This window comes from Camelus ferus, chromosome 3 (genome assembly GCF_009834535.1).
Source record: "Camelus ferus isolate YT-003-E chromosome 3, BCGSAC_Cfer_1.0, whole genome shotgun sequence".
Lineage (NCBI taxonomy): Eukaryota > Metazoa > Chordata > Mammalia > Artiodactyla > Camelidae > Camelus > Camelus ferus.
In genome coordinates this window covers 23418796-23432598 of record NC_045698.1, presented here as the reverse complement: position 1 = coordinate 23432598, position 13803 = coordinate 23418796, and the positions used below count along the sequence as shown (strand labels likewise).

The 13803-nt window shown below is 45.3% G+C and overlaps 1 protein-coding gene across 3 annotated transcripts in view; it reads left to right on the top strand.

Moving 5' to 3' along the window:
- Nucleotides 1-8119, top strand: part of ADAMTS12 (ADAM metallopeptidase with thrombospondin type 1 motif 12) — a 287460-nt gene extending 279341 nt beyond the window's left edge. For all 3 annotated transcript variants that reach the window (XM_032470755.1, XM_032470748.1, XM_032470757.1), the window contains one exon: nt 4357-8119. In XM_032470755.1, coding sequence (XP_032326646.1) covers nt 4357-4535 — 179 coding nt within the window. In that variant the 3' untranslated portion in view covers nt 4536-8119. The remainder of the gene's footprint in view (nt 1-4356) is intronic.
- Nucleotides 8120-13803: the final 5684 nt, after the last annotated feature.

Genomic DNA, 13803 nt, shown 5'->3' with positions numbered 1-13803 from the left:
CACCACGAGACCCTGATAAGGGCGGTAAAGATGTTACGAGAGTACTCGGGGAGGGTGTCAAATGTAAACTGGGGAGAGCGGGGAAGGCCTCCGGAGGAAGTGAAGGACGAGTAGAGAAGTCAGGTGAGAGGTTCCCGGAGCAGCTTTCAGTGTCTGCTATAACCAGGGAGAAGAGAAGTCTAACTCAAGTACGAAGTTCAAGGGGAGCTGGGAAGCAGTAGGGCCAGAGGGATAAGCTGGAGCTAGAGGGTACAGAGCCTCCTCAAGCACACTGATGAATTTGGACTTTATCCCCAGGGCAGAAGGGAGCCATTGAAGTATTCCAGACAGGGGAGTGCAGGTGAGAAAGTCATGCTGGCTGCAGAGTGGAAGACAAGAGGAAAAGAGCAAAATGGGAAGAGACCCAAAGTGAGAAGGAAAGAAATCAAAGAACAGAGCAGAAATAGAGACTAATAAAACAACAGACCTTTTCTGCCAGCCTTCCAGTCTTTCTCATCAACAGCTGCTCTGTAAATTGTTGTAATTTTGGTGAGCTGTGGGAAGAGGTGGGCTCAGGGTCTTCCTACTCTGTCTTGCCCACCCCCCAGCAGACTTCCTACTGAAAGATATTCTTCCAAATGAATAGGTTTCATTCATTTATTCAGCAGATATTATTGATCAGAAGGTATGTCTCAGACAAGTGCTGAAAACTGAGGATACAGAAATGAGTTTGACCCAGTCCCTGGCCTCAAGGAACCTGAAGTCTTACAGAAACTTTATTTGCCAACAAAATTGAAATTATTTTTCAACTTTTGTGGGCAAAATAGTATCCTTCAACCTAGACATAGCTGAAAGCAAGGGAACAAGCTTATACTGTCCCTTTATTTTTTTTTTACATTTTTTTATTGAGTAATAGTCATTTTACAATGTTGTGTCAAGTTTATACTGTCCCTTTAAATCTCGACATGTGGTTTATACTGAACAGGCAGAGGATGTCCTCCCCAAGCTGCCCCTGATTATAAGCATTGTGTGTGCTTCGGCTGGGATCCAGTTGGCTGATGAACACAGCCAGCCTTCATTGTTTTACGATAATGAGGAGAACTGGTGCAGTTAAGCCCTGCCTTGATGTTGGGCTCACAGTCATTGTCTAAATGAGCTGCTAAACATAGGCTTGGAACACAGGCTCCCAATATAGGTCACCGCTATCCTCCACTCTCCCTCCCAGTTTCCCACTTTCAAACAGGAGGACCCTAGGATCCACATGTGCCTGGGGCTCTAGAGAATCACTGAACAACAGGGCTCATGATCTCATGATTCCCAAGATCAGACCAGGCTTGTCTGAGCCTCTTTGGGTCATGTAGGTGTTGACCTAACCTGACAAGTGAGGGCCCTGGGTTGAGCAAATGAAGATATTCTGGGTGAGGAAGACCTGTCCATGCGGTCCCTTCCTTTCCCATCACCAACTCAAGAGGTTCATTCTCTTGGTGGCAGAGCTTTAGAGGCACTGAAGCAACATTCAAATTCCAAAACCACCATCTATATTCTACTTGTGTGATGTCGAGCCAGTTCCTAAGCCTCTCTGGTACCTCAGCTTTAAAAGGAGAAGAATAGACATACCTATACATAAATGTCTCTGAGGATTAAATGAGATAGTATGTGTCAAACTCATTGCCTAGTATGTGGTCAGAGCTTAATAAATTGTTACCTAAGTTATTATTATGTGGGGAGGAGTGCATTAATTTCCTAGGGCTACAGCAAACTACCAGAAGCTTAAAACAATGGAAACGTATTCTCACAGTTCTGGAGGCCAGAAGTTCAAAATCAAAGCTCTTGGTAGGGCCAGGCTCTCAGCTCCTGGTGGTTACTGGCTTTCCTTGGCTTATCACTATGTAACTCCAATCTCTGCCTCCATCATCATGGTCATCGTCCTCTGTTTGTGTCTTCATGTGGCTCTCTCTTGACTGTATGTGTCCATCTCTTCTCTCTTTATAAGGATGTTGAATTAGGGCCCACTCGACTCCAGTATGGCCGTATCTTAATTTATTTACATCATAATTACACCTGCAAAGAAGTATTTACAAATAAAGTCATAGGCACAGGCACCAATGATTAGGACTTCAACTTTGTGAGGGATGCTCAAACTTTAGAGGATACAATTCAACATGTAACAGGGTTAAAGACTTTGGAAGCCTCTAAGAGGCCTTTTTATAATGGCAGACCCTCGAGAGAGGTCACACACTTCAGCTCTTAGTGGAAAAAGCTCGCATACCGTCTTACAGAAGAGTTCAAGATGGAACATAGTGCTGTGTTGTCACGAATGTTACAGTAATAATACAAGTTCGGAGACTGAGACAGAGGGAGTCTATGTGGTCTAACATGGCCCACAAAAACCTTTGTGGGGAGAAGGAATGGAAGCTGAGCTTTCATACTTTCTCTGTCTCCTCCCTTTCTTGAAGTAGCCTCAGCATGGCAGGGAGGATGTGGGGCAAAGATCTACCCAAGAGGTCTTCTCCATCCACCATCCACAAGGGCTTTAGGAGAGGCTGGCTAAGAATTCAGAGCATTCCTGTGACGGTGGACCCTGTTCCAAAGCCAGCAGCCCAGGAAGGATCCTTGCCTTGTTCTGAACAGCAGCCTGCATGATGCATGGCCCCGGCCCTATGGAGAACACCTGCTGCTCCAGTGGGAACATGGCAGATGAAGAGCTCGAATTCCTGTTCCACAGTAGGACATCTTGGCAGAAATATGTACTCCTAAAATGTCAGGTCGTATACAGAAGTATCCTGTGTGCTCGAGAGACACTGATATAATAGATTTAAGAAGAGGCTTGAAGAAGAAAAGAATCCACAATGAAGAGGTTTGGGATTCTAAGAGCATTATATGTTACCTGGTCCCAGGAGCACTTGAAACTTGCAAACCAAATGGAATTCTGACAGCTAACAAAGACACTTATTTCTTCTTGAAAAAACCAAGTGCAGTCAAGAGAATGATGAGTTCTGAAGAGCTAGAAAGGATTTTTCGCCTTCATGACCTGAAGGTGAAAAATACAGTGAGAGGCAGAAATACCATCACAAATTTCGGTAAAGAGGATATCACCTCAGTTTCTACTTTTACTGACAGTTCAACTTACAAAGGACAGCAGCCCGTTTGTGAAGGAGTTTTTCTTCCGGACCATTCAAATCTTTTCTGAAAGGAGAAAGAAAATCAACTTGAGCTCTGAGAGGCACTCAAGCAAAGTTTGAAACAGTTTCACTTTTTATGAAAGAAAAATCTGTCGTCTGGGTCTTATTGAATTCCTTCCAGACCAGGAGTATGTGGGCCAGTGCAGTCTGAGCACCAGCCACTGAACACGCGAGGGTGGTCCTTGAGAAATCTAGTCTAATTCCCCGCTTCATGTGTGGGGAAAGGAGGGCCAAAGTGACTAAGGGACTTACTTGCCCAGAGTTAGAGAAGAAGGATGATTAGAACCTAAGTAATGAGTTGTATGCTCACTGTGGGGACTATTTGTGTATGTCTTATGCCTTCATCTACATGGCATATTTGTCAAGGGCAGTGACCACATTGTATACATCTGCATCCTTTGCTTGAAAGCATTGGTTAGTCGGCTGACTGACTGCTTGGTGCTCCAAATGATAATGATTGATTAAAACATGAGCTTTCAAGTTGAAACTGCTTGTGTTCAGAGCTGACGGTGCCACTTACCAGCTAGATAATGATGTGCAAGTTCTTAACCTCTGTAGGTTTTACATTCCTCATTTGTAAAACAAAGAACAGCTGTATGTCCCTAATAGTTACTGCTGTGAAGATTAAATGGAATGATGCCTGTAAAACATTGCATTCAGCTACCGCATACCAATGCTGCATTGCAGAACACCTCTAAACTCAGGGCTTTAAAACCACAAACATGAATTTCTTGCTCAGCAGCCACAGGGCAGCTAAAGTTCAGCTGATCTACTTGGCTCTGCTTGGCCTGGGCTGCAAGCTGTAGGTTGGATCTAGGTCTGCTCTGTGTGTCTGTCATCCTGTATGTCCAGTGGCTGCTTGGGCCAGATTCTTCTAATGGTGATGACAGCAGCTCGTCAGGGCAGCCTCACCCTCCTGCACATGCCAAGGCCCCTCAGGGATCATATCTGTTAACATCCCATTGTCTAAAGCAAGTCTCAGGGCTGAACCCAAAGTCCAGGATTGGGGAAGGATTCACCACCTGGTGGCTGTGGCAAGGCTGGGAACGTGTAACGTTGCTACAACAGGACTGAATGGCAGGAGATGTCAGCTGTTGTTATGAATTCTTAGTAGCCATATCAAGTCTTCCATTAATAGTTGTGCTCATTCACTTGCAAAAAGATCATCTTTATTTCTTTTTTTTTTCTCCCACAGATTTACTTTGCACCAAGGACAAGTTATCAGCCAGTTTCTGCCAGACATTAAAAACCATGAAGAAATGTTCTGTGCCCACCGTGAGGGCTCAGTGCTGCCTCTCGTGTTCTCAGACACACACCGCCCACACCGAACGGCCGAGAAAGCGGCAGACGCTCAAAAACCACAAAGCCCCCTAAGTCCAGAAGGAAGCCACCGTCCACCATGGACTGCTGCAGCCTGCTGACCGTGACCTGTTCTAGCCCCAGGGACCACTTCATTGAGGTTTTACTTATGTATTTCAGGTTCAGCCTTGACTCAGAATGAAACCCATTGTTCCTTTAGCCACAAAATGTCCCTCACAGGAGGCATGGCTCTGTAATACACACTGCTCCCCGATAGGCAGGTGAGGTACCCAGGAGAAACGGGCATCTCCTGGGATCAGCTCCTGGGAAAGGTGCCAAGTTAGGCAAGTCTGTGAAATGAGGTCTTTTTTCCCTCCCTTAAAGATAAAAATCAGAGAGACCAGATTTTTCCCAGACTACCTCAAGAGTGTCAGGAAGCAGAGCCACACTTATCCAGGGAACAAATAATCTTACTAATTGGTGAAATCATCCTTTTTTTTTTTTGCCTCCCTACTTGGGGCAGCTGCTGTTTAAAATGTTACTGGAGAGCTTTTAGGGACAATCTTTCAGTTCATCCAGGCAGGGGACCACTTTCTTCACCCAGTGTCCAACTGGGCAGGAAGAGAAAGTGCTGGCTACACCCTCAGTCTGTCCCTAATCCCTGTGGACTCCACATCTGGGCTGTTTGGCTCCCATGCCTACCTGGAGACACTCAGAGAGGAGGAAATGGGCAGGCACTGTAGGATTTAGGAAACCTAAGGGATTTAAGTTAGTTAGAAGGAAGGCATTTTTGACTTAGGGATAATTTCTACGAATACTCTTAAAAAGCAAATGAACATAAATCCAGGAAGGAAACGTGTTTTTTCTTCCCACTTCCCTGGCAGATATCCATTTCTTTGCAGAAGGGCAAATGAGTCTTCCCATCTGACTCTCCCTTCTTGAGCATCTTCCCTGCCTGAGTCATCAGCTCAGGGTGAAATGTCTTTTCATTCCCGGGGGGTTTGCACAGGACAACTCTACAGCCACATCCATGGCTGCAACCCACCCCCCATCAGCCCCAGCCTGCCCTCAGGTTGGAAAATGGAGCTCTAGATTAAAATATTTCCAAGAACCGGGCCAATGGTATTAAGTACAAAAACTTAGTGTAAAGTTCTAGTCTCAGGAAAAGATGCCCTACTTTCTAGAACACCCAGTAGTTACTTGCAAGGATCTGTTTCCTTGCAGAGAACAGGTGAGTCAGGGAGTCCAAAAAAGTGTAATAAAAGTTAGAATGCTTATTCTGGATGTTCCTATCACTCATCAGGAGGCAAAGTAGGCTGTGGTCGCAAGTTCAAGGTGAATTTTCCTGGTTTCTAAGGAGAGGTATTCACATGAACTGAAGCTGGAAAACGAGCCAGGAGCCAGGGCGGCAGTGGGGGTGCTGGCAGGGGTACATTGCAGAATGAAGCTTCCAGGGAAGGAAGACCTCACACCTGGTTCTTGGCAGAGGGCAAGACAGCATGTCTTCAGACTGGTGCACAGGTACAGTTAGCATGGAGCACAGTGTCCCACACCTCCCTTGAATTATCCTTTCTATCCATTCAGCAGAATGGTGCTATTGGAAAATGGTGCTAATATCTAGATGGTGGCAGGACTAATATAAACAGATAAGTAGATGTACAAGCGGGCAAGTCCATATACATCTTGTGTTAAATGCGTAATGGTGTTGCTGGCCAATGCCACTTCTACTGCTTGGATACCAGAGGCTTAAACATTTTATATTATGCGCTTTTTTTTCCCAAGCCATTACTGTGTATTATTCTGATAAATTCCTGTGGAAAATAAGACACGGGTCGGAATGAAATTTGAGATAGAACAGAAACAGGAGGAAAGTAGAAATGTTTACCAAACCCAGGGAATTTATTTCTAGGTAATAATTACTTGTTCTTGTATTCTCTGTTTTTAAATATAAACATTGCCGGCTGATGGCAGTCTCTGGTGAAATAACAGTCTTAGAGAGAAGGTGTTTAAACTGTCAGTGATGGGAGTGGAAGAGAACCTGATTTTTTTTTCCTGATGAGGAAATTGGCAGAGACTGTCCCTGAAACGTAGTATAGGCTTTCAGGGGGATTCATTTAGTAAGCCAGATGGATCTAACTTACCCTGGTGCTCTGCTCTCCCAGGCTTCCGCATGTCATTGGAGACCTAGATCTGATCAGTCTTACAGAACTCAGGAACAAACCCAGATTCCTACTGACCTCAGCAAACTAAACTGGGCCAGGTTTCCCAATATACAAAATGTTATTTATGACCCACAGGGAGAAGATGGTGGAAATGGAAGGAGGGTCTGGCCAGGTACACCATTCTAGGCCTTTCTCTAGTTTCTCAAAGGCAGAACAGTGGCCCCTAATCCTGCATCATGGACATTCACTTCCCGTATTGAGGCTGTGTTGTGAGACAGTTGTGTGGCATCTGTCATTCTAGACCCCAGGATAAAGATAGCGCTGGCTACTGGAGTCATCTGACATGGTTGACACCTTGACAGGTCCCTGTGCCTGAGAAAAGAGAGGGGCCTTACATTAACAGGGAGACTCTGAAGACAAGAACCTAGATGGTGTCTCACCATTTTTGGGTGCTCGCGGGGGTCAGTATGAAGTAGCCTTGTTGGTGTTTTCATACATGGCCTCCTTTCCTCCCGCCTTGAACAAGCAAGTGAGAAGTATGGCGAGAAACACTGGATACACGTCTACCATGAACCACAGAGGGCCGCCACAGGGCCTGGTGCTTCAACACATGAAGGTTCTCAAACCCAGTTTGGTTTACATTGCCTTTCACGCTGGTAAAGGTAGCTCTTCTCTGAACCGTATGGGTTAATTTAATTCTTCAACACTGAAGTATAATTCAGCACACTATGAGAAAACAATATTTCAAAAGACTAAATCGTGATTACTTTCATAAAACAGGAAGTCGTTTTGTGATACAAGCAATTGCCTCTCTGTCGGAATGACTTATTTTAATGTTGGGTTTTCTTAAACAAGAGTGCACCTCCGTCCAGTCTGACACCAAGTCTCTACTTGGTGGTGTCATCCCAATGTGATGCTTTCGGATGTTTAGTGACTGTTTTTGATAACCCTCAAGTTTCTGGAACACAATTTGAGGGATTTATGTTGCTTCAGATCATAATTTCCCAATCAATTGGTTAAAATCCTCCAAACTCTGAAAGTGACACATTGCTACCCCAGAGATGACAGGGCATAGCTCTTCTTTCTGACTTTAGGATCAAGCCCCCGGGAACGGTGAATCAGTGCATAGCGACTTACTTTCAAGAGACAGATGACATGAACTGTCTGGTGCTACAACTTAGCCAACATAATTGATGCTACTATTTTTTTTTGATGCTACTCCTTTTTTTTTTTGTATTGCTAATTCAAATATTGTTAGTATTATTTTATGTCATTAAAAAAAAAAACACATGGTTGGGGAAGCACAATTTTACCTGTCACTGTCCCCCAGAGTGGTTGCATGATGTGCATGGCCTGATCCGTTGCCCTCCCTGCATCTCTGTGCTGCTTCGCCAGGCCCAACCTCCTTAAGGGGTACCTCAGGGGGTACCTCGGTATTTAAAACCAGACCGTAACCATAGCCTGTCATTGTGTGGCATCAATAAATGGCTAGCCTCACATGATGTTTCCATGTGATTCATTTACCCTCTGCTGCAAGACTCCCACCACCCACCAGAGGAACCCTGGAATTGAGCAGCCTGGGGGACGATGCTGTCAATTCCTTCCTCCCTGACTCCTTGCAGAAGCCCTTCTTCTCCACCTCTAGATCCAGAAATCACTAGATGAGACACATCCCAGGTGAGACAGAACTTAGGTCTCTTCTCAAGAATCATTGTGCAACAGCTGATACCATCCACCATGTGATAATCTGAAGTGATACCTGAAACCCTCCACCATTCCAGACCCCCACGCATTCAGACTTGCAGCTCACAGCATAACCTAGTCCCCCCACCTAGCCAAAGTGTAAAGACATAATGCTCAGGGGAAAGTAGTAGTAATGATGAAGAGGAATTCGCTTTGGAAATCCAATCCTTTTTCAAAGCATAGTAAGTGTAACCAGCAGTTGTAGGTTTGGACATGGAATCCACTTGCATGGAGTGAGTAAAAGCACTAAGGCAGGAAGAGTGAGGCGTGCACAGGTGACCCCTAGAATGTTTGAGGGCATGAACAGGGGTGGTAGGAATCTGGTTTGGGTTAAGAAGATACCACAGAGGGCCATGAAGCTCTGTCTCTGTTTGTACCTTGAAAATGCTTCTGTGACCACTGGGGAACGCTTATCCTCCAAGGCTCAGCTCAAATGCTGTTCCCCTGAGAAGCCTACACTAACTCTGCCAGAAAGACTGGGGCACTTCTCTGCTCCTCCTTCACTGTGTCCATTTTCCTCTAGAAAGGGGTTCTTATTTGGGGACAGTTTTGTCCCCTCCTACTCAGAAGCCAAGGAGGCTGCTAAACTTCCTACAGGACCGTCCGTCCCACCAACAAAGAATTGTGTGGCTCAAAATGTCAATAGTTCTGAAGCTGCAGACTCTGCCCTAGGACAGTTATCACCCTGGAGTGAGTCGCAGGGTTCCTGGGGAGAGTAAGACTGAGCTCACCCTGACACTCAGCCCTCACAAAGAACTGATGAGGTGGGTCAGGAAACTTACAAAAAGAAAAAATAAATACCAGGGTTCGAAGCCCACTAGCTTAATAAAATCACCTTAATGTCAGAGCGGGGAGAGGGTAGCAAGCTTAGCTCCAGAAGAGTCTTGAATGAGCTGCTGGGGCTCAGGTGTTCAATCCTAGAGCCGAGGAAAATTAAGCAAAAGAAGATAAAGTGGAAACGTGACATATTGGTGGTTTGGAATAACCCTCCTCCTCCAACTGAGGTTTCTAACCAGAGCAGACAGAATCAGCCAGGTAGAAACATAATCACCGTTAGTGAAGCTGGCTTGGAGAGCATATTATGGAGGGAAGCATTTTCAAAGTGAAATACATATTGTGAAGTATGGAGTATAATTTTTAAAATAAAATAGGAAACTTCAAGGGCATTTCCTCAGTCATGGGGGGTGGCATCAATCAAGCCTCTGGGCCTCTCTCCTGCCTTAGGGAGTCTTTGGTGGAAATGCTTAAGGCTGGATTCAGTGCCCTCTGAAGTCAGATGTGCTCTGATCTTCTGTGACGTGGTGACTTCCTCCAATGTGGCCACTGTGAAAATCCCACTGGACATCGCCCTCCGTTTACTCGGTTCCTCACTGCAATCCCCCACCAACGGCTCTTTATATGCTAATCCAATTTTTCCTGGCACCGTCAGTAATGCTTTGATGGCTACTGACTTGTCTTTTCCTCTCCCTTCCTCACCCTACACTGTCCTGGAGCTAATCATGGGCAAGATGCCCATCGAAACAGTGGGACTCTTCCGGTTTCAGCCCACGGCAGCCCATTGCTGAGTGTTCTTCAGACCATGACTGAGGATGGAATGAGCAACCCATTCAGGGCACTTTAACGGGTGGGGCTGGGCTAGTTTGTTTACACTGGTCAGAGGCAGGAGGCTGCAGGGCCACTCCTCCCCTCTGAGACAAACTGCCATGTCCCCATTAAGACTGCTGCAACCCAAACCACCCCCAAATCTAGTGGTGTAAGAACCACCACAGCTTTATCATGCTCACAGATCCTGTGGGTCAGGGATTCAGACAGCACACAGGGATGGCTTGTTTCTGCTCCACAGTGTAGAGAACTGCAAAAATTTGGCAGGAATGACTCTGTCCAAACCCCTGCATTAACAGATGTGACCAAACTCTAGGATGGATTTTAGCAGCTTAAGGCCGTGTCCCTGGAATGACCCAGCCCCTACTGAGTTCTGGTCTGGAAAACCTCAAGCGTGCCAAAAGAATTTAGCATTTGTTCCAGCCAGCACTTGGATAGGCCCCTGACCTCCCGTTTCTCAGAGCATTTATTAAAAACTTACCATTGTAAATCCTTTCTCTGTCCCTTTGAAATGTATATGTATTGCCTACAACCCAGAAGTGCCTTTGTCGAGGACCTGAAAACCATTCCTTTGAAAAGTAATCATCTGGAAGGACAGAGCATCTGTCTCCCAGGCCCTGTGGGAGGGGAAACGCTGACCTTCTGAAAAATGCCAGTTAGACACAGATGACCTAAACACATTGACTCTGACCAACTCTTTTATCTGATTTTAGTAAGTTTTCGCTTCCTTCTCTGCTCACTCCCCCTCCGTACTCTCTCACTCTCCCTTTAAAACATCCAGTCACCTCAACACAAATTGGAATTGAGCTCACAACACTGCAGTCCCTTCCCATACTCAAGGAGGAAAGGACATCGACCTATCTCTCAGTGGAAAAAGTGCCAAATGATTTAAAACCACCACATGCACCAAGTTCTAAGCTCTATATACAGTAGAAGTTAGTTGTTTGCAGATTCCACCTTTGCAAATTTGCCTGTTTGTTAAAATGTATTTTAAAACTCCAAACCATTACTAGCAGCGCTCAAGGACACGTGCAAAGCAGTGGAAAATGTGAGTCACTGGCACGCATGTTCCTGGCTGAGGCTGAACAAGGCAATGCTCTGCCTGTTTGTTTCAGCTCTCAGGCTGCAAAAAAGGCATCTTTTTCACGGTCTGTTTAGTGGCATGTTTTTCACATTTTAGTGCTTTTTACTGATTTTGTGCCATAAAATGGCCTCCAAGTGTAGTGCTGCCTGGTGTTCCTAAGAGCAAGGTGGCTGTGATGTGCTCAAGCTTGAGAAAACACTGGGTTAGAGGGATCACCACAGAACATGCATGATATAACCATGAGGGTTGGAATAAAGCATTCAGGCTGTATTCTATCATTAACCTGAACGACATACAGTTCCAGCCCAAAAAGCTTGCACAAGACCGCTCATACAGCTTTATTCAAAACAGTTAAAACACTGGAAACAGTCTGGTGTCCATCAACAGCAGAATGGATAAATGAACTATGATATACTTACACAATGGAATATTACTCAGCAACAAAAAGGAACGAACTATAGGTACAACTAACAATATGCAAGAACCTCAAGAAGTTATGCTGAGTGCAAGCAGCTTTATCCAAAAGAAGACATACTATATAATTCTTTTTTTAAAAATAAAATTTGCAAGCAGGGAAAACCAACTTACAAAGGAAAAAATCAGAAAAAGGATTGGGTGGGAGTGGGAATTGACTAGAAAGAGGCATATGGAGCACTGTTGGGCTCCAACCCCAGAACTTCTGATTCAGAACCAAGAATTTGCATTGCTAATAAGTTTCCAAGTGATGCTGAAGCAGCTGGTCTTGGGAATCACACTTTGAGAACCGCTGCTCTAACCTAGCCTTGCTTGACTGATACAGCAGATAGCTCGGGTGCCCTTTCACATTCCTAAAGCCCGTTTCAGTTCTGTATGAGCGCAGGGTCATCATGCTTCAAGCACGTGCCAGACATCGGTTTGCCTTCTGCCCCAGAGCACCTCATGTACGTGCAGCTGTGAAGTACCAGGGAGTTAAGACTGCTGGGGGGCAACTCTCAACCAATGGGAAATAAACTAGTGGGTAAATGTTCTGGTCCTCTATCCACCAGGTGAATAAATCTGGAGGATTCTGCATCCTTTGTAGAGGTCCTGGCAATGTTGAGCCCCAGATGCCCACAGTGGCAACCTCTATGACACACCCTGAAGTTGGCTTTTCTCCTTCCCTGTCTCACTCTTGCTGTTCCCACACCTCTATTTCCTGAGATCACCTTCCTAGTAAACTACTCTCATCCAAGTTCTTATCTCAGGCGCTGCTTTGGGGGAACATAACTAAATTAAGATAACTGAGTGTATGTTGGTAGATGAAAGGATGCTGAGTATAATTGCAAGGACAGCATCTGACTTTTACAGTAGAAAATGAAGGTGGTGGACAGCAGCTTTGAATGTGCTGCCCCCTTATCAGATTTGGTGTTTTCTGTTGGATCCTAGGGTTCCTACTCGGTTCTTCTGCAGACCAGGATCTATGTGCTCTCATAGTCTGACCTTGCTTGGAGCAGAGTCCAAGGGGGCCAGCTGGTGTCACCGGGATGGATACGAATGGCATGGTGTCAAGCTCCGTTCTTCCTGCTGATCAGTTATGCCTGGTTCTCTGGACATTCCTTGGATTCTGACCTTTAGTTTTCCAGATGCTCTGCCTGAGCTCTGAGCCCCTTGGAGAAGCTCTTGATCATAAATGTAACACCTCAAATTTCAGAAATGAATCCTGCTTCCTTCAGATTAAGTCACTTTGCCTGACCCTTGTCTGTCAAGAGAAGGATTGGTTAAAACAGCATTTCCCAGCCTCTTCAGATATGGAACATAGAAAGATGGCCGTACATGCCTGGCCCAGTGCAGTAAACCGATGAGACCAGCAGTGACCAGGCCTGGCCACTCTGAGCACTGGGGGTTCTGCATCTCAGGCTTACCCCAGTCCCGAGATATTAAATGCAGAAACTGTCAGTACTTACAGGAACAAGAATAACAACTCTCTGAAATATCGTCAACCCCTACTAAGGAGGTATTTGAGGACAACAAGCCCAGCCCTGGGTGCCCTCCGTTTTCTTACATCCCAAGTGGCCAAGCTAACAACCTCACATCTCCACTCCCCTCATAGCCCCTTCCTGACACATCTCTGGAGACTGATGCTAGGCATCTTCCAGGACAAGGGTCATTCTCTTGGCCTCCTGTCTCCCTTTTCCAAACCTCTCCTGGTTTTGCCTCATCTCAGACCTGTACATCCAGGGTCAAACTATACACTTTCATATGGCCCCAGGCCATCCTTATTGCCTTGGTTGCAAACCTGGACCTAGTCATGTGTGGGCTGCCCCTAGTAGCTTGTCTTCAGGAAAAGAAAAAGCTGTGCTCCCCGGACCATTCACAGAGCTGACATTTCTCATTTAAAATGAACACCAGAGATTAGGCCAAGATGGTGGAGAGTAAGAACCTTGAGCTCACCGCCTCTCAAGAGCACACCAAAATCACAACTAACTGCTGAACAACCATCGATTAAAAAAGACTGAAACCTACCAAAAAAGATCTACTACTGGACATGTAGCTACATGTAAAATAATGAAATGAGGACATTCTCTAACTCCATATGCACAAATAAACTGAAAATGGATTAAAGACTTAAATGTAAGACCAGATACTTTAAAACTCCTAGAGGAAAACATAGGCAGAACATTGTTTGACATAAATCACGGCAGTATTTTTTTGAACCAGCTCCTAGAGTAATGGAAATAAAAGCAAAAATAAACAAACGGGACTTAATTAAACGTAAATGCTTTTGCAGAGCTAA